Source organism: Bos taurus, chromosome 19, assembly GCF_002263795.3.
Source record: "Bos taurus isolate L1 Dominette 01449 registration number 42190680 breed Hereford chromosome 19, ARS-UCD2.0, whole genome shotgun sequence".
NCBI lineage: Eukaryota > Metazoa > Chordata > Mammalia > Artiodactyla > Bovidae > Bos > Bos taurus.
The window spans coordinates 38,530,169-38,556,402 of NC_037346.1; the positions used below are offsets into that span (position 1 = coordinate 38,530,169).

The 26,234-nt window shown below is 47.9% G+C and overlaps 1 protein-coding gene across 5 annotated transcripts in view; it reads right to left on the reverse strand.

The window, feature by feature from the left end:
• Positions 1 to 3,549: 3,549 nt before the first annotated feature.
• The window catches only part of SP2 (Sp2 transcription factor), a 47,027-nt gene continuing 24,342 nt past the window's right edge, over positions 3,550 to 26,234 (reverse strand). For 4 of the 5 annotated variants that reach the window (XM_059878135.1, XM_059878133.1, XM_059878132.1 and 1 more), the window contains 6 exons: positions 14,913 to 14,989; positions 13,122 to 14,096; positions 10,319 to 10,631; positions 8,833 to 9,007; positions 8,415 to 8,608; positions 3,698 to 4,775 (listed from right to left, as the gene is read on the reverse strand). In XM_059878135.1, the coding sequence (XP_059734118.1) occupies positions 4,675 to 4,775; positions 8,415 to 8,608; positions 8,833 to 9,007; positions 10,319 to 10,631; positions 13,122 to 14,096; positions 14,913 to 14,975 (1,821 nt within the window). In that variant the 5' untranslated portion in view covers positions 14,976 to 14,989 and the 3' untranslated portion in view covers positions 3,698 to 4,674. Of the gene's footprint in view, positions 4,776 to 8,414; positions 8,609 to 8,832; positions 9,008 to 10,318; positions 10,632 to 13,121; positions 14,097 to 14,912; positions 14,990 to 26,234 lie in introns of all 5 variants that reach the window. The other variant, NM_001435048.1, reaches the window with a different exon arrangement.

Consider the following 26,234-nt stretch of genomic DNA (forward strand, 5'->3'; position numbering starts at 1 on the left):
CTGGGCGGTGAGTGAAAGTGAAGTTGCTCAGTCGTGTCCAACTCTTTGCGACCCCATGAACTGTAGCCTACCATGCTCCTCCATCCATGGGATTTTCCAGGCAAGAGTACTGGAGTGGGTTGCCATTTCCTTCTCCAGAGGATCTTCCCAACCCAGGGATTGAACCCGAGTCTCCCACATTGTAGACAGATGCCTTACCATCTGAGCCACCAGGGAAGGTGCTATTCTTTAAAGTGAGGGCATGTTGGAGCAGAGGTTTCAGGGAAAGATGAAGTCGCCATCAGGCCTGTTGAGTGTGCGGGTTTATGGGACAACCACGTGTGGTCAGGTTGAAAAAGCCCTTCTGAAGTTGGGGGAGAGGTCTAGACTGATGGGATGGTTTAGGTGTCATGAGCCTCCAAGGTGGCACTTGAAGCCACAGGGAAGGATGAGAATGTCTGGGAAGGGAGGGGAACCTGGGGGAGTTAATGATGCTTGTGCAGTACAGCCCCCAGCTTTCCAGGGAACCAACAGCAGGCTGAAACCAACCCCAGGTTTACTGGGGGCCCAAATCTCAGGAATTCTCTGGCCCCGCCTTGGGTGAACTCAGCCTGGAGCCTCAGAACGCACAGAGGGGTACTTGGTGCTCTGTTGGCAGATGCCTGAACCCTGAGTGTGGTTACCAGGGGACCCAGAGCGGGGTGCAAGGAGGCTAACCCTTACCCAAGTGTCCCGCTTGCGGTTATGGGGTTAACCCTTCATGTGATCCTTTTCACGTGCTCATGGGCTGCTTCCCAAATATGTCCCTTCGTCTTCATATGTGTACCCCATGAGAAGCTCCTTCATGGGAAGGACTCCTTAATGTCCCCGGCTCCTTCTCACAATCCCAGCCAGGAAATGCTTATGTGTAATATTTATGCATAATCTGCTTTTCTTAAGCTTCTCTGAACCTGGTGAGTGGAGCTTGGGGTTTTGGGCATCTGGTAGGACTGGAGGGATGTTAAGGTTTCCAAGGCTGAGTGAGCTCTGGGGCGTCTATCTTAGCCCCAGCACTGAGTGAGCCACAGGAGCGGGAGGAGGCCTGATGGGGTCTCAGCAGGCCCAAAGGACATGACCTTGTGGCTCCTTAGTTTTATTTAAGGACTCCTGGTCAATTGTCTTGGCCTGACCTGTGGTCATTTATTTCCTCTTGCCCAGAATCCCAGTGAGCAGGTATCTGATGCTCCTCTCCAAGTCCTGATTCTCTGCTTCTCCCTCCATTCTTTGCTTTCTTTTCACCCACACTTCTGTTCTTTATTCCATCCTCCCAGGCTCACTTCCTGCTCTTCTACTCCCTGAGGGCCCCTTCACTAGGAAACCCAACTGTCACCTGTCCTGAGATTATTGCAGTTCCTTGAGTAGCAGTTCCCAGCCCCAGAGACCTTGGTCAATCACAAAAGGTCCCTGACCCCCAGGTTAGATTCCCTGAATCCACCACCATCTAGACCTCGGCCACGAGCCCCTGATGGGTCCAGTGACCTGAGCTGCTGCAGGTGGCTCCCATCATTAAACTCAAGTGCGGGGCCTCAAAGGGTAATTGTCAAGATGGGCTTAGTAGTTTGAAGGATGCCTGAGGTCTACTTGCTGGTTTAGTTAGGAAAAAATCGTGCCCGAAGTGCCTTCAGGAGAGGAGCGTCTTTCCCAGACCCCTTTTATTCAGCCTCATAATCCTAGTATCTGGGATGGGTGAGCTGCAGCATTGAGCATCACTGAACAGACAAGAGAGGTGGCCTTGGAGCACTGGACCCTGGGCGGGGAACTCCGACTGTGTGACCCCCACTCTCACGCTGCTGGGGGTGGCCTGATGGGGGTGTCATTTTTAACCAGGGCCAATCAGGTGTCCTGGGGAGGCCTCTGGCCTGGAGTGAGCTTGGGCTGCATCACTCTAACAGTCCCCACCCCTGCAACTCTTGTCTCAGTAAGGGATAGATTGAAGCAGATGAGGCCTAATTACCACTGGGTCTCTCTGTTCTTTCCTCAGGCCATTAGCCATGCCAGGCAGAATACATCTTCCTGCTCCCCTTCTAACTCAGGCATCCCATAGGAGGTAGAGATGATCAGGTATGTGTCTCACTGGAGAAGGGAAACCCTGAGTGACAGCATGCTGTTCTGCCCGTTAGGGACTGGCACCTCATTTCCAAAGGATGCCGAGGAGTCAGGTCAGCTTCCACCCTTGAAGCATAAACCACAGTTCCCAGGAAAGGGTAGTTCTTTGTGCCTGAGAGCAAAGCCGGTGGGGAACATGTGGCAGAAAGAGATCAGTTGTTAACATTCCCCTTCTTTCTGCCAGTCCCAATCCAGAAGACAGTAAGGCAGCTTTCTGGTCACACACTCCATGCTTGAGAGTGGATGAATATACCTCACGTCTTCTGCCTCCTGCCAGTGCAAGCGATGAGAGGTGGGGCTGCTGGGCTAGGTAGGAGGCTTCATGTCAGGGATGTCAGTAGTGGGTCTGGTATCACTCAAAGGGCTTAAGTATGCTTGTTGGACGGGCCTCCCTACCTTAATAAGTCATCAGGGCAGAAAAACCTGTGATGCATCTTTTTATTTCTTCAGCTGATTTGAGGGTGTTCAGGCTCTAAAGACAAGGTGTTTGCTTGCAAAAATGCAGGCTGCTGGTGGCAGAGGAAACTGAGTTAAGGGGGTGGAGAGCGCCAAGCGAGCCCTGCCACTCCTGCACAGAACGCTACCATGGCTGGATCCTTCTGAGGCTGGTTACGAGGAATTGTTGATGTAAGAAGAGCACATACCGTTCTCTATATGCTTGAGAACAACTTATCTCTTCTCCTTCAGGCCAGATGCTCTTCAGGCCCTTCCTAGGTTTAAACACAGGTACTGAACTGGCTCTAATCTCAGCCTGCCTACCATCACGAGGCCGGATCTCCTCATAGCCTTGCCCCATCCCCACCCCTCCAAAAATTCAGATCTGCAGTAAAAACCAAAATTAGCCTGCTGCCTTCCCTGGGGTGCTGGGGTGAGGGGATAGAAGAAAAACAGAATCTGTGGCCAGGGTTCTCTCTCGAGCTGGGTTCTGGCCTGGCCCTCCACTCTGGGAAGGGGTCTTGGGGAATTGTTTTCTCCAGATTCTTTAGCCTTCTGCAAGTGACTGAGGTGAAGTCCTTTTGGGTTTCTCTCCCAAGCTTCTTATTAACGGGCTCGGAGGCCAAAGCTCTCCTCCGGCGGTTGGAGAGTTGAGTGGAGGAATTCACATGCTGGTAAGGAAGGCATTGCTATTGACTTGAGCCTGTGGACAGAGTCTGCCTGCTTTGATCTGGGCAAAACCAGGCAAAACAAAGCAGAAACTCCTGCACCAAGCCCAGCCCTCTGGAGTCCCACCAGGTGGTCTGGGGGCTTGTGCCAAAGCCAGGTCCATGTGGCTGAGGCCCTTTCTGGGCTGCGTCCTGGATTTGCCAAGGGCAGAAGGGCAAGGCCCCACCCTGGTCCCAGTGTGGATTGCTCTGAAGAGACCAGGGCTCCCTTCTCAGGATTCCCTGCTACCAGGGAAAAGACAAAGGAAGCTGCATTGCCAAGTTGCAGATTTTGCCTCAGGCAACTAAATTTATTAGCAAGAAAAAATTTTTGTCAGCCCAGCGCTGACCAACAAAGTACATCGTTAATAAAGGATAACAAATCTGTCACTTAATTCATAAAACATACCTCAAGCAGTTACAACTAAAAATAAAGTTGGATTTTTGTTTTAATTTAAAAGCCTCAAAAATAACAAGCAATATGTTTTTAAACATGTAGTAGACACAATTGTCTATTATACAATATACACTGTACACAAGTAGGGCTCGGGCTGGTCAGGGTGGGGGAGATGATGGGGAGAGGGAGGAGGTTCAGGATGGGAAGGTGTTTCATCTGAATCCAGATTTGAGTTGAAATGCTGTGTCATTTAGAAAAGAGAATTGCTAAAGTGAGAAAAAAAATTCATATGCTCATCATTGCCCCCCAAAAACCCTAAACTAAAAGCAGGCATGGGGGAGGTGAGTAGCAAGGACAGGAAGAAGGGAGCAATTAAATAAACGTCTTTAAAGCACACACACTACACAGTGTTCATCATCGGAAGTAGAGTATAAGGCAACGCTCTCCATAGAAAAAGGGGGATCAGGGAGTGGGTGGGTAGCTTTACTTTTAAATAGAAAGTTGGAATGTGCTGGAGGAGAGTCAGGGTGGGGTGGGGCGTGTGGAGTGGAGGCGGACTGGCTGCCAGTGGAGCCCTGGGTGCAGGGCCCCAGACGTCCAGGCGCCCGCAGTGGCCGACGGGGCCAGGGAGGTACAGGAGAGGGAGGGGGCATGGCACGATGCGACTCCGGCAGTGTTGGGGGGAGGGGGCTCACTTTGCTCCTCGACGGAGTGAAATTCATGTTTTTCCTTTGGAAATAAGGGTTCCCACTCGTCCTGATTTAGAACGTCTCATTGGGCATGGCCAGTGTCCATGGTTTGGGCAGGCCAGGAGCTTGTGGTGAGAGGGGAGGGCCAGGGCGGAGCCAAGGGGCTTCAAAAGGAGGTGCATATGGGGCAGCAGAGCCCCTTCCTGTGGGGACAGTCGCACAATAGGAACGGGGGTTGAGGCGGGCCCATGACAGCGTGGGCCTCCTTTCTGCCAGAGGCCCAGGCAGGTCTGCATCTGTGGGGCCTCTGCCTCAGTTGGCCTTACAAGTTCTTCGTGACCAGGTGGGTCTTGTAATGCTTGGTGAGGTGGTCACTCCTCATGAAGCGCTTCTGACACTGGGCACACTCGAAGCGTTTGTCCCCTGGGAAGAGGAGATGCCTGTCACTCACAGATATGTGTCCCTCTGCCTAACCCCGGCTCAAAGCCCTCTCCCCTCTGACCTGCCAGCCTGAGCACTAACAGCCCGAATCACACCCACCAACCGGGCTGGGTTAGCTACTGTTCTGAGTATTGACTCTGAGGCTACAGAGGGTGGGTGAGACCTGCCCCTCCTACTGGCCTCGCGTCCCAGGCCCAGGCCACGTGTCTGCTCACTGGGAGCATCTGCCAGAATAGCAGTTCTCAAAGCATGTGCTGTGGACCACTGGAGGCAGCCAGGTTTTAAGTGGTAGATGGATGAACATTTTTCTACTTTATAGTTTTGTATTTATTTGTCAGTACATTAAAACACTTAGTTATGGTCTCAAGTCTGTGATGTGAAAAGTTAATCCTTCACTGGACATAAAAGAGTAAAAATAGTGAAATGATTTAAGGAAAATCATTTGTTAAATAACAGTAGGAAAGCTGGGAGCCAGAGGGCCTGGGCTGAACCAGCTCCACCAGTCACTGGCTATGTGACCCTGCGCCCGCTCCATGCCTCAGAAAATGGGCAAAATCATAGTACTGTTCGCATCGAGTCGTATGGCAATTAAATTAGTTAATGAGAAAATGTCTAGGAGATTGCAAGACTGAACATCGACATCTTAGGAATCAGTGAACTAAAATGGATGGGAATGAGTGAATTTAATTCAGATAACCAATTCCTTAGAAGAAACAGAGTAGCCCTCATAGTCTACAAAGAGCCCGAAATGCAGTACTTGGGTGCAACCTCATAGACAACAGTATGATCTTGGCTTGTTTCCAAAGTAAACCATTCAACATCACAGTAATCCAAGTCTATGCCCTAACCGCTGATGCTGAGGAAGCTGAAGCTGACCAGTTCTATAAAGACCTACAACACCTTCTAGAACTAACACCACAAAAAGATCTCCTTTTCAGTATAGGGGTGGAATATAAAAGTAGGAAGTCAAGAGAGACCTGGATTACAGGCAAGTTTGGCCTTCAAGTACAAAATTAAGCAGGGCAAAGGCTAACAGTTTTGTCAAGAGCACGCACTGGTCATAGCAAAAGACCCTTTTCTAAGAACCTAAGAGACAGCTCTATACATGGACATCACCAGATGGTCAACACCCAAATCAGACTGATTATATATTATTCTCTGTAGACAAACATAGAAAAGCTCTATACAGTCAGTAAAAACAAGACCTGGAGCTGCCTGTGGCTCAGATCATGAGCTCCTTATTGCAAAATTCAGGCTTAAATTGAATAAAGTAGGGAAAACCACTAGGCCATTCAAATAGGACCTAAATCAAATCCCTTGTGATTATACAGCAGAGGTGATGAATAGATTCAAGGGATTAGATCTGGTAGACAGAGTGCTTGAAGGACTGAGGGTGGACGGAGGTTTGTAACCTGTACAGGAGGTGGTGACCAAAACCATCCCCAAGAAAAAGTAAGAAGGCAAAATGCTTGTCTGAAGAGGCTTTACAAATAGCTGAGGAAAGAAAAGAAGCAAAAGGCAAGGGAGAAAGGGAAAGATAAACCCAACTTAATGCAGAGTTGCAGAGAATAGCAAGGAGAGATAAGAAGGTCTTCTTAAATGAACAGTGCAAAGTAGAGGAAAACAACAGAACAGGAAAGACTAGAGATCTCTTTAAGAAAACTGGATATATCAAGGGAACATTTCATGCAAGGATGGGCACGATAAAGGACAGAAACAGTAAGGATCTAACAGAAGCAGACAAGATTAAGAAGAGGTGGCAAGAATACACAGAAGACCTATACAAAAAAGATCTTAATGACCCTGATAACCATGATGGTTTGATCTTTCACCTACAGCCAGACATCCTGGAGTCTGACATCAAGTGGGCCTCAGGAAGCATTACTACAAACAAAGCTAGTGAAAATGATGGAATTCCAGGTGTGAGGAGATATTTAAAATCTTAGAAGATAATGCTGTTAAAATGCTGCAGTCGATACGTCAGTAAATTTGGAAAACTAGGCAGTGGCCACAGGACAGGAAAAGGTCAGTTTTCATTCCAATCCCAAAGAAGGGCAATGCCAAAGAACGTTCAAACTACCATACACTTGGGCTCATTTCACATACTAGCAAGGTTATGCTCAAAATCCTTCAAGCTAGGCTTCAGCAATATGTGAACTAAGAACCTCTAGATCTACAAGCTGGGTTTAGAAAAGACAGAGGAATCAGAGCTCAAACTGCTAACCTTCGCTGGATCATACAGAAAGCAAGGGAATTCCACAAAAAAAAAAAAAAAATCTACTTCTGCTTCATTGACTACTACTCCTTTGACTGTGTGGATCACAACAAACTGGAAAAATTCTTAAAAAGATAATACCAGACCATCTCACCTGTCTCCTGAGAAACCTATATGCAGGTCAAGAAGCAACAATTAGAACTGGACAGGGAACAACTGACTGGGTTCAAAATTGGGAAAGGAGTACAACAAGGCTGTATATTGTCACCCTGCTTATTTAACTTACATGCAGAGTACATCACATGAAATACTGGGCTGGATGAATCACAAGCTGGAATCAAGACTGCTGGGAGAAATACCAACAACGTCAGATATGCAGATGATACCACTATAATGGCAGAAAGTGAAGAGAAACTAAAGAGCCTCTTGATAAGGGTGAAAGAGGAGAGTGAAAAAGCTGGCTTAAAACTCAACATTCAAAAAAAACTAAGATCATGGCATCCAGTCCCATCACTTCTTGGCAAATAGAAGGGGAAAAAGTGGAAGCAGTGACAGATTTTATTTTCTTGAGCTCTAAAGTCATTGCAAATGGCGACTGCAACCATGAAATTAAGACACTTGCTCCTTGGAAAGAAATCTGGACAGCATATTAAAAAGCACAGACATCACTTTGCCAACAAACGTCCATCTATTCAAAGCTATCGTTTTTCCAGTAGTCATGTACAGATGTGAGAGTTGGACTATAAAGAAGGCTGAGTGCCAAGAAATTGATACTTTCAAATTGTGATGCTAGAGAAGACTCTTAAGAGTCCCGTGGCCTACAAGGAGATCAAATCAGTCAATCCTAAAGGAAATCAACCCTGAATACTGGAAGAACTGATGCTGAAGCTGAAACTCCAATATTTTGGCCACCTGATGCAAAGTACCAACTCACTGGAAAAGACCCTGATGTTAGGAAAGATAGAAGGCAAAAGGAAAAGAGGGCAACAGAAGATGGGATGGTGAGATAGCATCACCGACTCAATGGACATGAATCTGAACAAACTCCTGGAGAGAGTGGAGGACAGAGGAGCCTGGCGTGCTGTAGTCCATGGGGTTGCAAAGAGTCAGACATGACTTAGAGACTGAACAACAACCACAAAAACATGCTTGGCACAGTGCTTGTTAAATAACTATGCAGCTGTGGCAGAAGTCATCAAGGCATGCAGTGCAAGTGACCTCACTGTGGGAAACACTGTGAAAAAGGCAAGGCTTGTGAGAACCTCCCGGGTAGTCCTGCACTGGAGAAGCAGTCTGTACCCTGCGCTCAGTGGAGCAGTACCGTGGCCAGGCCAGGAATCTCCACATTGCTGGTGGGGAGCTGACATGGGGTGGGTTGGAGGGCGCTGCAGGGGAGGGAAGCAGACCTGTGTGGGTGCGGGCATGCCGCTGGAGCTCGTCGCTCCGTGTGAACCTCTTGCCACAGAAGAACCAGTTGCAGACAAAGGGCCGCTCGCCGGTGTGCAGGCGCACGTGAGCCCGCAGCAAGGACGTCTTACGGAAGGTCTTGCCGCAGTCGGGGATGTGGCACACGTGCTTCTTCTTGCCCTGCTCTCCAGACCTGGGAATTGGGTTGAAGGTGGGGTAGAGGAACAAGCAGAGAGTGGGAGGTAGAGATGGAGCAGGACAGGATAGAGAGAGGACGTGGGGTCAGGCCGGACAGCACAGGAAGGGGAGGAGGCCAGGTGGCAGGAACTGCTGCCTGTCCCCTCTCTGTGTTCCAGAGAGGGCTTGGGGAACAGGGCACACGCTGGGCTGGCCACCTGGCCAGTTGCCTCGAATTACCTCTTGTCCCCGTCCTTGCAGTTGGGACACGTGCAGGCCATGCGGCGCCGCTTTTCCCCAGGCTGGGTCTCTCCAGCCAGGGCCTGTTCCATCTGCAGCTGGATCTGGGTGGGGCTCAGCCCACTGATGGTCAGGTTGTTTCCAGATACATTCTGCACAGTCAGCTGCTGCTGTCCTATGGGAAGGACGGGGGCAGAGTTCAGGGTGAGGAAGCTGAAAGGTGCAGAGGAGGGAGCCTGACCCCTGTCTGGCCTCCTGCACAGGGTGAGGTTGAGAGTCATAGTGGCTAACAGTTTTCAGCCTGCTGTGTGCCAGATACCATTTTAGAGATCTTAAATGTTGGTGATGGACAGGGAGGCCTGGCGTGCTGCAATTCATGTGGTCGCCAAGAGTTGGACACGACTGAGTGACTGAACTGAACTGAAGCTTCATAAGCCCATGAAATAGGTACTGCTGCTGCTTCTGCTAAGTTGCTTCAGTCGTATCCGACTCTGTGCGATCCCATAGACGGCAGCCCATCAGGCTCCCCCGCCCCTGGGATTCTCCAGGCAAGAATACTGGAGTGGGCTGCCATCCCCTTTTACAGATGAAGAAACTGAGGCTCACAGTCACACAGCCAGAACTTGTAGAACTTGGCTCTGAACCCAGTCATCAACTTCATAGTCAATGCCCAGAACCACCATGCTACACAGGCTGAAGTCACTTCCAGACACTGCCCACCTGGGTCTTATCTTGAAACGCTTTCCCAGAATCTCCTCCAGCTTTAGATCCTTGTGAGACACCAACTCTGCTCCCAGAAAAGCATCCAGGAATTATTGTTCATAGAGGGAGAGACAGTGCCTTGCGCTCTGGAGTAAGTCAAGTCCCCCAGGACTTGCACAAAGCCATCAAAGCAGGGGAGTGCCTGCAGGTGAACTCCTCCCAGCTGCTAAACCAAAGGTGTAAAGTGCCCAAAATTCATTTGAAAGGATGAAGGGAGGAGATTCAGACAGATTCAACTACTCTGAATAGTGCCCTTCACCCAGCTAAAGAATGCAATGAACCAGTTTTGCTCAGTAACTAGTGTTTTATTAGCTGCAAGGTGGCTTTCATACTGAAGATATTACTAAATATTGCCACCGAACTGAGTGCCATACAAGCCAGTCTTGCTACCAAAGGCTCCCTTCTCTTCTATCAACCTTAAGTCAAGGCTTTTCTTCAAGTACCTTTACCCAGAGCCTCCCTTGAACATGTCTTTGGTCTGCACCAAACTATTTTGTACGCATATGTTAGCTGGAAAGTTTTCCTGAGTGCATCTTATGCTCGCCATCATATTCAAGGTCTTTAGCTGTTGGAAGGGCCAACATGTGTCTTAAACTATCTCACAAAGCTGCCATAAGGACCAAGGAACATGCTTCTGAGATGGAAGGGACCAGGCAAACATCAGGCCCATGTGTGGGATGCACAGGCATGCTGCCCACACCCCGGCCCAGGGGCCTTCCCTCACCGCCAGTGTTGGTGATGGTGACGGGCACGCCCTGGACCTGGACACCATTGATGTTGATGGTCTGCATGGCCTGGGCCGCCGCTGCCAGCTGTGCTGCGTTCAGGCTGATGATGCTCCCAGCAGGAGCGATCTTTGGCAGGGGTCGTTCTTTTCGGAGAATTGCAGCCGAGTGCTTTTTGCTGGTCCCACTCAGATGGGCAGCACGGGACGCGGGGCTGCTACAAGTGGTGGTGGAGGCAGTCGCAGCTGTTGCTGGGGGGCTGTCCTGGACAAGGACCGTCTGTACCTCACCAGAAGGCGTACGGATGTAGACCTGGGAGGGGCCAGAGAGAAAAAGTCAGTGCCCCCTGAGAGTCCTGGCACCTGCCACGTTTCAATGCAACACCATCTCCCTGCCCCAAGAAAGAAATGGGGACCTCTTTGTCCACCCAAGTCTTCTCCAACTAGCCCAGACCTACATTTGCCCGCTGCTGATGCCCAACAAACAGGGCTGATGGCATCCCTGTACTAAGCTGACAGATGTTATCTGCTGATTTGAAACAAAACAGTTTACTTAGCATAGAAAAATATAATGCCAAATCTCCGAACTGAAGAATTAGAAGGCAGCTAAATGATGATCTCACAAAAGATGCACTGTGAATGCTCTTCGAACAAATGAAAACAGCCTTTAGGAGATCCTTTTGCCACAAAGGAATCACTGGGGCAAGTGGTGAGACCTGAATGGAGTCTCTGAATTAAAAGTTAGTGTGCATCCTTGCTGGTTTTCTATGCTTGATGGTTGTGCTGTTGTTATATAGAATGTCCTTCTTGTGTATAAGAATTACACACTTTCTATAAAACATTCGGGAGTAACAGGGGCAAGATGGCAACTTATACTCAAATGATTTGTTAAAAAAAATTCTGCTATGATTTTGATTGGAGTTATTATTTTTTTTGATTGGGATTATTTTTGATCCTTGGATTATTTAGAACCAGATTTCTCAGTTAAAAGCAAACAAACCTCATGTTATCTATTATTAAGTACACATCTCATCCTCAATTTTCTGGTATGTGCCTGCCCCTTTTGAAAATCATTGCTAAAAAAAAAAAAATCATTGCTATTTTCTGCATATCTGAAATTTCTGTTACTAGAACATTTTCTTTCTCACAATATAGAGCAGAGTCCAACACACTTTTTCTCTAAAGGGAAGATAATACATACGTATTTTAGGCTACGCAGGTCTTGAGGTCTCTGTCTTACAGTGAATAACCACACAAATTGGCCAGATGTGACCTCAGGACTGAGGACTGCGAATCTCTCTCATAGAGAGTACAGTACACATTTTTAAAAACATGCATATCCTTTGACCCAATTTTAGGAATTTATTTAGTGATAAGATTGAAATTAGCCTAGAAGATCCAGAGTTAATAGCTGGGTTTTAGCTGGATAACAGACAGTACCTCAGGAAATATACGATCATTAAAACATGACGTTGTAGCGCTAATCTTTCTGCACATGTATCCTTACTTCCTTAGGAGGACCCCGATTTTAAGCCCTGTCTCCATCAGTCTCAAGACCCGGGACCTTAGGGGAGAGAGGGAGGCACCTGGAGGCTGCAGCACCTGAGCAGTCTTGCCTCAGTTCTTCACCATCAAGGTAGGTCTGATAAGGGAGGCTCACACGTGCTACAACAAATTACACTGATTCACAGAAAGCCACTTGGCAGTGTGCAATATACCAGAAGGGAGGAGGCACTTAAGGGCAGGCCTCAGATTTCCTCCCCAGGGTGCTTCTTCACCTGCACACTCCCTACTGTCATCACTCACCCCGATGCCCTGGTTCTCTCTATAGACAGCTGGATTATAAATTCCTCCATGGCAGAAGCTGGTTTTTTATATTCAAAAAGAAATCCTTAAACAATTTTAACTGTAGCCCCTGCTACACATAACATAGTGAGCCAGGGTGGAATAAGGGAAAAAAAGTGTGGGTCTGAAATCTGAGTTGAATCCTGGCTCTTTATGTTGAATCCACTTATTTGTGCTCTATTAGATCTGGATATTAATAATTTCTCTGAGTTTCAGCTTCTCCATCTGCAACATGGGCCTAATCTCTGGCTTTTACTAAATTTACACAAAGTATAAACGCTGCCCTGCAGAGCCATATAAATTTGAATATTACAGCCCCCTAATAAATGCCAAAAGTAAGTTCCTGTTTAGGTCAGCATCACAGATGGATGTATCCTAAATGTTCCTGCTATAAAGCTAGGGAGGGGTGCCTCTTCTGAACTTTTGTCATTAACAATGATTAGCATTTTTCTCATTAGTTTTCTTACTTTATATCAAATTCTATGATTCTGACTAGAATTTTTTCACTCTTACTATCATTCTGAGTATGTAGTTCTAGAATAAAAAAACGTTTTTTTTTTGCGGCATGTGGGATTTTAGTTCCTCTACAGGCATTAAACCTGTGTCCCCCTGCAGTGGAAGCAGAGTTCTAACCACTAGATTGCCAGGGGAAGTCCCTGAACTTTACATATCTGCCACCTACTCATCCCCCTACCAAAAGACTCCCCTAAAGGAAGTTTTCAAAATATGGGTGTATATGCATGTTGTACTTGATTTCTAAAGACAAGCAGTATGTGGCCCTACAATCTGGCAGAAATGGGCCCTTACTACCCATCCCAAACGATCCTGACTCCCAACGCTGAGGTCAGATGGGAAGATGTACCAGCATCACCTAGAAAAGCGAGCCAAGTGGAACGGAGCATCAGCCATTTAGAGCTGAGGAGGAGAGGGAAGTGCTGCGGAAAGGTCAGCGTGATACCTGAGTAGGTGACGGCTCAGCAGCCTGGATCTGGAAGTTCTGGGAGGGCTTCTGGGGGACGGTGGGGAGTGTGGCGGACGCTGCCTGTACCACCCGCAGGGCCTGCTGTGGAATCTGCACCACCTGCTGCTGCTCGGCCTTGGGGGGCACCACCTGGACCTGCTGGACCACGGCTGGCTGGCCCCCGCCGGGGCTCTGAACAATGAGCAGGTTGTTTCCTGCTTGGATAATGTTGTCTGCAGTGGTCTCGATCAGCACCGTCTCCACCTGCTCGGCCACAGCCACAGGGGGCTGGGCGGCAGGAAGACTCTTCTTCCTGGCTTTCTTGTTAGTCTTAGACAGTGGGGCAGGGGGGCTCTCCGTGAGGAGCTGAGTGGCGGCCCCGGGGTCGCTGGTGTTCACGAGGTTGTTGACAGGCAGAGTAAGGGTCACATTGCCACCGCCACCTGTCAGCTTCACCACATTGGCCCCGCTCTGTGCCGGAGTGGTGGTCGTACTTGACTTCTGGACAGGGGCTGGCTTGATGGGGACGGGCTTGTGACTGGACGGGGACGGGGTGATGATGGCTTGGTTGGTGCCAGGGATGATCTGGATCTGGTTGGTCAGACTGGGCTGCACCTGGATGGTCTGAGGACTGCTGGCCTGGATCTGAGGGACCGCCTGGTACTGGATACTGGTGTTCGATCGGGTCCCTTTGTTGACCACGGTGGGATTCTGGATGGCAAACACCAGCTGCCCCCCAGGGTAGGACGTGCTCAGCTGTGACCCCTGAATCTGAAGTATGTTTCCCTTGGAGGACAAGATTCCAAAACTATTCTTGCTGGGGCTGAGAGGGAGAGGGGCGGGTTTGATAGGGACGAGTTTCCGTGGAGTGGGCTGGGGGGGAGCAGGAGGCGTCACCGCAGCTTCAACAGCTGGAGGGCCGATTTTGCTACATGTCGCGGCAAGCAGCGCTAAGGGAGATGGCTGGGAGTCCTGCAAAACACCAGGAGGAGACCAAGAGTGAGATGTGAGGCCTGCTGCCCAGGAGCCCCACCCTTTAGGATCCTCTCCTCCTGGCAGGCTCCTCCCCACCTGACGAGTGGGGTGCCAGCATCCTTCCCCCGCAGTTGTCCCAGTCTCCCCATCCCCAGTGGTTTCTCCACTGAGGAATTAACAGAGAAAAGGTGGAAAGTGTCCTTCTCAGGAAGGAACTCCCCAGAAGCACCCCTTGACAGGGTGAACTAGCAACATGAGCTGACCTCTTACTCCCTGGGCCGAATGGTGTCTAATGGGGACCTGGAATCACCCTCAGCTTCTAGATGGAGCTCTATTAGCCTCCACCCCACCCCAGCGATAAAGGATCCTTGAGTCATCAAGTGAGGAAGCACTGAGGCAGGGAAGGAGAGAAAGACAAGCGGAGGGGACAGGAGGAATAAACCCTTTGGAAAAGTGTTTTCCAGTGCTTGGGACATGACATTTTCGATGGAGGAGGGCTGCTCTTTCGAAGCTACAAGGAAAGAGCCTCTGGGGTACAGGGACAATCTCTGTTTTCCTTGTATGGTCAGTGGGGACTGGTGGAAGGACCTTGAGTTGCATTCTGCTTTTCCTCCTGACTCAATTGTTGCACCTTAGATGAGCTACCTTGGTTTCTTAGGTCAGAAAAAGTGAAAAACTGAACCCAACTGGTCTCATAGCCTTGGGGAGTTATAGTGAGCCAGCACAGAGCTTCAGTTGTGGTTTCATGTCAGCTTCAGCAAGTCCTTGCAGGCTAATGCAGCCCCCAACCCCCAGAGCCCACTGCCCACTCGCCTGGGTGGTAGAGGCGGCAGGCTGCAGGTAGTCACTGGGACTGACAGCGGCAGTGGCAGCCATGCTGGTCTGTGGATCTGTTGGAAGAGAAGAGATGGAGTAATACTCATGGTGCTTGACAAGAACCCTAGTCCCCTGGCCTCAGATTTTCTTTTTGCCTCTATTTGCTGTTGCTTCTCCATGAGAGGTTGATGACCTTTCCCCACACTACCCTACTCAAAGTTAGCAACCCTACAAAGACCTCTCTTTCTCAGACTTAGCCATCCAGGCTGTGAGGACAGCTGGTCCTGCCTCCACTGGGCTGTCTTCCAACCATCAAAAAGTCTAGAAGAATGTAAAGATACCGAGACTATAAAAACATGGGCTTCAGTAACTAAGCGGTGCCACCTAATGGAGCCCTCTCTGCCAGGCACTGCTGACTCTCCCCAGCTAGACTGGAGCCCCTGTACGGTGGGCAGGGGCGTCTCCCCCAGCTATTCCTGTAGCTCTGACAAGGGCTTCTGCTCACGCCTGCTGTAACCAGATGCCAAGCCAGTCTGGGAGAGAAGCATCGCTGAGCTGGGATCTCTGACAAGAAGGACACATCCACTCCATGTAAAAGTCTAGATCGCTTTATGCTCAGCCTTTATCACATGAACACAATGGCCTAGGTATCGAGCTATATACATATATAGAGAGAGCGAGCGAGCACGCATATGAATAATTACTTTAAATGAACTTATAGTTTTACATAGCATGATAGGCATGGCCCCATAGTATCACCGAGACTAGGAGAGTTAATAACAATGTAATGAGAATGAAAATTTCAAAAATCCTACTTTTTTTTATATGTGTATGTAATTCTATATATGAATACAGCAGTGAAAAAATCTATTAAAAAAAAGGCTAAAATGTTAAAAGCCATTATCTCCTGGTGGTAGATTTTTGCTTCATTTAAATAATTTTCCCCATTTTTCTGTATTTTCTCATTTCCCCACAATGAATATACTCTACTATACTTTCATTTTAAATAAGGAAAATAAAGAACATTGAGCAAGTAATGAAGGAATCTCTACTCTGAACTTAGGTCTGATCTAAGAGAAACATTAGACAAGTAAAATGGAAATCAGGGGAATCTGAGACTCTAAGCCATCTTATAGTTTATAGATCACAAGAAAAAGAGCACCATGCAGAGAGTCAGACTTGTATACACCTCAGGTTTCAGGAAGTACAGAAACAAGAAGGGCATCACTCAGAGACGGGAAGAGGCAGAACGGCTCAGGCATTGAGCGCTGGGAACCACTCACAGTTTGGCTGGTCTCTGACTTCTCTTTGGGAGAATGATTCTTAAATGAGAAAAGGTAAAGAAAAGGTAAAGCAGCAAACTGCAGCCCAGGACAGGTTAGTAAGCAGGCTTGTCAATGCCTTAGATGGTTTCCAGGCCCCGAGGCCACATGAGCTGCACTCCACAGTAGGCAGAGACTTTGCAGCAAACTGTGTGAGGAGCCAGAGGGCAGCTCTGGGCAGATTGCACAGGTGGATCCTGAAACATTACAGACACTGATCCTCAGCAAAACCCTAGAACAAATGACTAAACAGCACTACTATTACTAAGGTAAGGAAGGCAGTGATCTCAAGGAATAAGCATGGGGTTGCTAAAACCAAGTCATACTGAACAAACCTGTTTCTTTTTTATGGGGTTTTGGATGGCTACACCGAGAGAGTAGTATACAAAAGCTCTGTATCAACAGGGCATTTGATGGAAATGGTCATAGTATTCTAATGAACAAGGCAAAGAACTACATGCAGGATAATAGTCTAGTTTGGGGGCTAAGCTGAACATGCCTCCACCTAAGCGCTGAGATCCAGTCTGTCCTGAGCAGTGTGCTGCTGTGAGGTCATCCAGGGTCTCCTGCTAGAGCTGGGTCTCCCAACCGGGTCGGCAGGGTTCCCCTCGGAGGCTTTTTCTAGCAGAAAGTTTTATTCTTGTGTTTTCACTGCGATGATCATCTTTTAAAAATGAACATATACTGGGACGTCCCTGGTGGTCCAGTGGTTAAGATTTCGCACTTCCACTGCCGAGGGCATGAGTCTGACCCCTAGTCAGGGCTAGGATCACGCACTGACTTGTGAGGCAGCCAAAAAAGAACATGTAACTACAGATGAGTAACTGCTGCGTAACCAAGATTCGCACATTTCTGGGCCTCTGTGAGTTGTGCACAACTGTACTGGTACCAAGTGGCACCACTCTAACTACATGGGCTTAAGACAACTTGATTCTGCACATTTAATTCAAGGCACATTTATGCAAAGTGATGGATGATGGCTCTTCAGAAGCCTCGGAGGACCACGTCGCTGGACACTAGAGACTGCAGGGTGGGTGTGCAGAACCCAAGGAGCCAGGGTGTCAAATCTGTGCTGAACGTACACTGACAGCAGCAATTTAGGTTCAGTCAACTTCTCCCCCCACCAAATGATGCTGCTGATTATATTGGCTTTTCTTTAGTTATTGAATTAATTTTATAGGAACTACATCTATGAACTGATAAACAGATTATTATACATAATTACGGTAGGTTGCAGCCTTACAGTGTAAACAACCTAAGTTGACTGAAAAAACATCTTCCCTTTAGAGCAGTGTTTAAACTATTTAGACCATGAACCACAATCATAAAAACAATTTACATCAAGACCCAGTATATGCACATACACCCCCACATACTTCCCCGTCCTGTGCTCATGCAGTAAGAATTTCCTGAAATAAAATTTGCCCTTGCTACATGTGACGGGCTTTGATATTTTTCTACTCTATTTCACTTTTTTAAATGCCAGTTGTGACTCACTAAATTGGTTTTGTGCCCTACAGGCTGGAATCATGGCTTCAAAGCAGTCTATCCACCACCCAAGTTAGGGAAACCATGCAAAAGACCTAGAAGGCAAATTAACTTTATGGATGTCACAAAACTGAGGATTGTAAACACAATGGGTGTCTGTACGAGGGTTCAAAGAGAACTTAAAAAAACTGGTATGTGCAGTGCTTAAGAGCATGAGGCTCCAGACCAAAATGAGCATTCAGACTGTGGGACGGCCGGGGCATTCCTCTCCCAGCCTCAGCACACCACCTGTAAAACAGAGGTAAGGTCGTCCTGACACGATTCTAGGAGGCGTCAGTAATGAAAAATATTGAGCCTAGAGTGGGTAATCAATAAATGGTGGTTTAAACTTTGAAGTTGAGTAAACACTGCATTTCAGTTAAGAAGAGAAAAAAAATCACATGCATATAGGACAGGAAGACAGAGCTTAATCGTGTTTCTCAAGTGAAAAAGCCCCAGTGGTTTTGACTCAAAGTTATATGGGAAGCAACAGAACCTAGATGTGGTTGCCAAAAAAGCTACTGCAATCTTGGGCTGCATTTCCAAAAGTTCAGTCATAGAAAATAATAGTCCTCGTCTGCTCTGTACTGGGCCCCGCCTGGAGTGTCGGGTTCCGTCCTGAGGGATGTTTTGAAAGAGGGATTTTCAAGCGGAGCTTGAGGGCAGCTGTGGTGGTGACCAGGACACCAGAGCAGCAATATCCACCAGGACATCTATTCCACACATGTACTGAATGAGAAGAACCAAGACTTTGGGGTGGACATTTCAGTTTTCTAGAGGGGAGAACTTTCAAACACTGGGATCAGTTGCCTCTTGAGGTAATGTTCTCCCTTCTCTGGAGTCATTTAGCCAGAGATGCGATGTGTGTCCCTCCGGTGGGGTGGGAAGGTGCATGAAATGATCTGATCTGAGAATTTAAATCTTTTTATAATCCTCAAACCTCACTGCAGATAAAAACACAGGATGAGTTGGTTGCTGGCAGGGCTGGGAAGGGCAGGCAGGGGCTCTTCCAGGAGGCTCCCCTGGGCTCAGGTTCACTTAGCTAAAAATGGCGAATGACTCTCCCTCTGACATCCCCTGTTATGAAACAGGAGGACACCAGGAAAGGATAGAGTGCAAACAAAATGAAAACTGGCCCAGTGCTTATTCACCTCCCTTTCCCATCCCTCTCCCTCTGCGGTCATTAGCACCCTGGAGTCAAAGTGTCTAGAGATTCCACTGGGCTGAGTGGCTTTTCAGTGAGGAAGTTACAGCAGAGTCCTGATGCCACTGCAGAATGAAATCCCAGGATGTGGCAGGGAGATGAGTCTCCATATTGGTTGTCCAGCTCCACAGCCCGGGGGCCACAAAGCTCTGCGAGACTCTAGGAGAGAAACCACTGGTTTGAGATCTAGATGAATACTTCAGGGGCCGGCCGGGGAGGAGAATGAAACCAACCAAGATGGTGCAGGGAGAACGCCCTCAGTCTGCGCTGGCGTCAGGACTCTGCTGTAACTTTCCCCTTTCCCTGTCTCATGAAGTTTTATGGTGATTTGCTATACCAGCAATTGCAGCTGTCTTAGGCTCCAAGGAAAATTTCCAAGGCTGTCACACAAGGCTTCCAGGCAGGGGTTGGGGGGTGTTCAGTGCCTGACGGGTCCACCCTTGATTTTCCTTTTCCCTATACTGGAAACCAACTTAATTCCAATTTAAAACCATGAGTGTCCCAGATCTGGATGAACATACGATAGTTCGTCTCCACCTCCATCCCTCCAGCTGTAGCTTCCTCATTCCTTGGCCAAACTTAGTGGAAAAGCTGCCAGCACCCTGCTGTCCCCCTCCTTTCTCACCTCCTCACTTGGACTTGCACCCCAGGTCTCTGCTGATACTGCACTTGCCAGGCCACCAGGGGCCCCCTCATTGTTAAATTCAACGGACCCCTGACCCTTTGACCATTTCCTCCTCTTGAAATCCCCACAGATTTCCTCCTACCTCTCCAGCCACCTCTTCCCTTTGTGTGTGGGCTCCTTTTGCCATTCCTTCAATACGGATGTTCCTCACTAACATCTTCCCCACCCAACACCCATTCCAGAAGTGACTGTGCCCACTCACATGGCTTCAAGTACCTTTCCCAGGCTGATGAGCCCTAGGTCTATGAATGGCCTACACATCTCCCCTCTGAGTGGTGGACCAGTACCTCCAGCCCTCTGTGGGCTTTTCACCCAGGACTGCCAATGCTGAGCTGTTACCTGGGCCCATTCTCTTCCCAGCCTGCTCATCCCCAGTCACCACGGGCCTCCTTCCAGATCCCTGAAGAGCCTCCATCTCTTCCCAGTTCTCATCCCTGCCCTGTCCTTGCTCAGAACTTTCTTCTCTCTTCACTAGCTAACATGACTCACCCTTCAGATCTCAGGCTGGTTTTTTTTCCCTCAAAAGTCCACTGTGTAAAAGGCATGTCATTTCCTCGGAGAGGCCTTCCAGGAGCCTTGAGATGAGGTTAACTCCTCTGGTAATTCACCATTCATTAAATCATTATGGGCTTAATGTCTCTCTTCCACACTCATGGAAATCAGGGGGCTCAGGTCTGTTTTCACTGCTGAGCCGCTACATCAAGCCTATTACACAGCACAGTGACACCAGTGCCTGAAGGCTGAATGGATAATAAATATTTCTGGTTACCCAGACGCTCTTTCGGTACTTCCAGAGTTCCATCCTCATCACCACCCAATCATCAAGTCCTCCTGGGTCTGCCTCCTAAATATGAATCTCTCTCCATCTGCCTTATGCTAGAGTTAACCACCTTCAGCCCAGCCCGAAATATGGCCCAAAGCCTTCAAGATGGCTCCCTAGCCTCTGGCCTAGCCACCTCTAATCCAGCCTCCACAATCTTGTCTGAACAATCTTTTAAAATGTAAATTCACTCAACTACTCCCCCAGATTAAATCCTTCAATCAGTTCAGTTCAATTGCTCAGTCGTGTCCGACTCTTTGCGACCCCATGAATAGTAGCACGCCAGGCCTCCCCGTCCAACACCAACTCCCAGAGTTTACTCAAACTCATGTCCATCGAGTCGGTGATGTCATCCAGCCATCTCATCCTCTGTTGTCCCTTTATCCTCCTGCCCCTAATCCCTCCCAGCATCAGGGTCTTTCCCAGTAAGTCAACTCTTCGCATGAGGTGGCCAAAGTACTGGAGTTTCAGCTTCAGCATCAGTCCTTCCAATGAACACCCAGGACTGATCTCCTTTAGAATGGACTGGTTGGATCTCCTTGCAGTCCAAGGGACTCTCAAGAGTCTTTTCCAACACCACAGTTCAAAAGCATCAATTCTTCAGTGCTCAACTCTCTTCACAGTCCAACTCTCACATCCATACATGACCACTGGAAAAACCATAGCCTTGACTAGACAGACCTTTGCTGGACAAGTAATGTCTCTGCTTTTTAACATGCTATCTAGGTTGGTCATCGGAGAAAGCAATGGCACCCTACTCCAGTACTCTTGCCTGGAAAATCCCATGGACAGAGGAGCCTGGTAGGCTGCAGTCCATGGGATCGCGAAGAGTCGGACACGACTGAGTGACTTCCCTTTCACTTTTCACTTTCATGCATTGGAGAAGGAAATGGCAACCCACTCCAGTGTTCCTGCCTGGAGAATCCCAGGGATAGGGGAGCCTGGTGGCCTGCCGTCTATGGGGTCACACAGAGTCGGACACGACTGAAGTGACTTAGCAGCAGCAGCCAGTACTCTTGCCTGGAAAATCCCATGGGCAGAGAAGCCTGGTAGGCTGCAGTCCATGGGGTAGCTAAGAGTCGGACATGACTGAGCGACTTCACTTTCTCTTTTCACTTTCATGCATTGGAGAGGGAAATGGCAACCCACTCCAGTTTCTTGCCTGGAGAATACCAGGCACAGGGGAGCCTGGTGGGCTGCCGTCTATGGGGTCACACAGAGTCGGACACGACTGAAGTGACTTAGCAGCAGCAGCAGCAGGCTGGTCATAAATTTCCTTCCAAGGAGTAAGCGTCTTTTAATTTCATGGCTGCAATCACCATCTCCAGTGATTTTGGAGCCCCCCAAAACAAAGTCTGACACTGTTTCCACATCTATTTCCCATTAAGTGATGGGACCAGATGCCATGATCTTAGTTTTCTGAATGTTGAGCTTTAGGCCAACTTTTTCACTCTCCTCTTTCACTTTCAAGAGGCTCTTTAGTTCCTCTTCACTTTCTGCCATAAGGGTGGTGTCATCTGCATATCTGAGGTTATTGGTATTTCTCCTGGCAATCTTGATTCCAGCCTGTGCTTCTTCCAGCCCAGCGTTTCTCATGATGTACTCTGCATAGAAGTTAAATAAACAGGGTGACAATACACAGCTTTGACATACTCCTTTTCCTATTTGGAACCAGTCTGTTGTTCCATGTCCAGTTCTAACTGTTGCTTCCTGACCTGCATATAGGTTTCTCAAGAGGCAGGTCATTTGGTCTGGTGTTCCCATGTCTTTCAGAATTTTCCACAGTTTCTTGTGATCCACACAATCAAAGGCTTTGGCATAGTCAATAAAGCAGAAATAGATGTTTTTCTGGAACTCTCTTGCTTTTTCCATGATCCAGCAGATGTTGGCAATTTGATCTCTGGTTCCTCTGCCTTTTCTAAAACCAGCTTGAACATCTGCAAGTTCACGGTTCACATATTGCTGAAGCCTGGCTTGGAGAATTTTGAGCATTACTTTGCTAGCGTGTGAGATGAGTGCAATTGTACGGTAGTTTGAGCATTCTTTGGCATTGCCTTTCTTTGAGATTGGAATGAAAACTGACCTTTTCCAGTCCTGCAGCTACTGCTGAGGTTTCCAAATTTGCTGGCATATTGAGTGCAACACTTTCACAGCATCATCTTTCAGGATTTGAACTAGCTGAACTGGAATTCCATCACCTCCACTAGCTTTGTTCGTAGTGATGCTTTCTAAGGCCCACTTGACTTCACATTCCAGGATGTCTGGCTCTAGGTGAGTGATCACACCATCGAGATTATCTTGCTCATGAAGCTCTTTTTTGTACAGTTCTTCTGTGTATTCTTGCCACCTCTTCTTAATATCTTCTGCTTCTGTTAGGTCCATACCATTTCTGTCCTTTATCGAGCCCATCTTTGCATGAAATGTTCCCTTGGTATCTCTAATTTTCTTGACGAGATCTCTAGTCTTTCCCATTCTGTTGTTTTCCTCTATTTCTTTGCATTGATCACTGAGGAAGGCTTTCTTATCTCTCCTTGCTATTCTTTGGAACTCTGCATTCAGATGCTTGTATCTTTCCTTTTCTCCTTTGCTTTTTGCTTCTCTTATTTTCACAGCTATTTGTAAGGCCTCCTTAGACAGCCGTTTTGCTTTTTCGCATTTTTTTTTCTTGGGGATGGTCTTGATACCTGTCTCCTGTACAATGTCATGAACCTCCATCCATAGTTCATCAGGCACTCTATCTATCAGATTTAGTCCCTTAAATCTATTTCTCACTTCCACTGTATAATCATAAGGGATTTGATTGAGGTCATACCTGAATGGTCTACTGGTTTTCCCTACTTTCTTCAATTTAAGTCTGAATTTGCCAATAAGGAGTTCATGATCTGAGCCACAGTCAGCTCAGATGAATTTAACTCAGATGACCATTATATCTACTACTGTGGGCAGGAATCCCTTGGAAGAAATGGAGTAGCCATCATGGTCAACAAAATAGTCCGAAATGCAGTACTTGGATGCAATCTCAAAAACTATAGAATGATCTCTGTTCGTTTCCAAGGCAAACCATTCAATATCACAGTAATCCAAGCCTATGCCCCAACCAGTAACGCTGAAGAAGCTGAAGTTGAATGGTTCTATGAAGACCTACAAGACCTTTTAGAACTAACACCCAAAAAAGATGTCCTTTTCATTATAGGGGACTGGAATGCAAAAGTAGGAAGTCAAGAAACACCTGGAGTAACAGGCAAATTTGGCCTTGGAGTACGGAATGAAGCAGGGCAAAGACTGATAGAGTTTTGCCAAGAGAACGCACTGGTCATAGCAAACACCGTCTTCCAACAACACAAGAGAAGACTCTACACATGGACATCACCAGAGGGTCAACACCAAAATCAGATTGATTATATTCTTTGCAGCCAAAGATGGAGAAGCTCTATACAGTCAGCAAAAAAATCCTAAAAAAATAGTTTAGGCCAAAACAAGCTGCCCCTCCCTGACTACCTCCCCACTCCCCAACCCCAATCTCTCCTACTTTATCTCTTGCCCTTTCAACTCTCTCCACAAACATTTCAGTTTTTTCCATTTCAGGAACTACAACACATTCTCACCTGGAGCCTAAGCACACTCTCTCCCATTTGTCTGGCCAACTCCAGTCCTTCTTCAGAGCTCATGTGTAGCCCTCCTGACGTCTGGGGCAAGTGCTCCCCACATGTGAGGCAAGTGCCGCTGCTCTGTGCCAGTGTATATGCACCATGGGACCTTCACAGAACTTTCCCCCCGCAACAGGGCACGGAGCGCAGCTCGTTCTAGAGCTCTTTCCATAGGCTGCCTCAGGGAGCACCACGTAACAGGAAGAAGCTTCAGACGGGACCCTGGAGCCCTGGCCATCAGACCGGGGGTTGTTTCACTAGTCTTTCACTGGAGAATACTACTCTTGAGCCAGGGAATGAGAGAGAAGGGAAACAAAGAAACACAACTGAGAAAGAACTTGGCTCAAATTCCACAGCCAGGCCTTGGGGGTACTTGTTTTTACTGTGTCGTGGGGTCTTACCACCCTAACTATGGCTTTCTTGGCTGTCTGCTATGCTATTTCCCCTAGAGGAATTTCACTCTGTGCAAACAGTTCTTCTGTGGCTATTTTGGTCAGCTCACCTGGGCCTGAAGCCAGCAACAGTTCCTAGGCCCAGTCCAATTGCCTAGCCTGGAAGAATTTAGAGCTGGTAAGGGAAAGACTAAACCATAGCTGGTTTTAGGAAACTAAGCTGGACCTCAAAGGGAGCTAAGAATGGACTGAGAGAGAAAGGATCAAGAAAGACTCTAAAATACTCTGAGCAAAAAATCCAACAATTAGAATAATCATATAAAAGAGATCGTAACAGTAGAAGGAATTTCATTGATTTTCATGAAAAGAGAATAGTTCCAGGTGTGGCTATTGCCAGAGGCAAGTAAAGATTGCAGATCCTGTCTCCACCCACTTATTGAGCCCTCCAGTCTTCTCCCAACTTTGACCTCAGCCTCAGCCCATGTGTGTGTCCAGAATTTCATCAAGAAGACTCCCTTTATCAGCCAAGATCCATTATTTCTCTCCTTATCGAACAAAACTCCTCGCAACAGCCACTGTACTTGCTGTCCCTCATTGCTCTCCTTCCAGTCTTTCTTGAACCTGTTCCAGCCAGGTTGCCCCTTTCCATCCACACCACAAAAATCACCTCCCCACCCCCCAACCAGGGACCTCCACTTTCCCAAGCTGGATAGTTAATTCTTAGATCTAGGCTTGTGTTATCTGACAGTTGGCCCCTCTTCCTCCTTGAAATAACATCTTCACTTGGCTTGCAGGGTGGCCTCTTACCCCTCTGGCTGCTTCTTCTAAGATTCCTTGGCTGGGTCTGTCTCTCAAATTCTAAATGCTTAATCTGCTCCAGGGCTCAGTCTTAGGTCCTGTTTTTTTTCTGTCTACACCTGTTTGTTGGGGGATTTCATCTAGTCTGGTAGCTTTAGAAACCAATCATATATATAGGTTCATACAGACCTAGTCCGGGCTTCCCTGGTGGTTCAGTGCTAAAGAATCTGCCTGGAATGCAGGAGACACAGGTTCGATCACTAAGTCGGCAAGATCCCCTGGAGAAGAATATGGCAACCCACTCCAGTATTCTTGCCTGGAAAATCCCATGGACAGAGAAATCTGATGGGCTACGTTCCATGGGATTGCAAGAGCCGGACACAACTTAGTGACTAAACCACCACAGTCCTGATGACTCCTAAACATGTATTCAGACTTGTATATCTTGACTGCCTACTGTTATCTCCACTTGGATGTACTGGTAAGCAACTCAAGCCTGCCCTAGCCCCAAAAAGGGCTCCTGTTAGCTCCCTAATTCCGTGCCTCCTTCAAACTTCCCCGGGGCAGTGAATGGAACTCCACTTTTTCAGCTATTCAGCCCTAAAACCTTGGGAGTCACCCTCGATCTTTCTTTTTTCCACTCTGTGTTAGTTGCTCAGTCCTGTTGGACTCTTTTGTGTCCTCATGGACTGTAGCCTGCCAGGCTCCTCTGTCCATGGAATTTTCCAGGCAAGAATACTGGAATGGGTAGCCATTCCCTTCTCCAGGGGATCTTCCCGACCCAGGGACTGAACCCGGGTCTCCGCATTGCAGGCAGATTCTTTATTGTCTTAGTCACTAGGGAAGCCCCCTCTCTACTTGTCAAGAAACACTTGAGCTCTATCTTCAAAATATATACAGAATCTGACTGCTTTCACAACCACT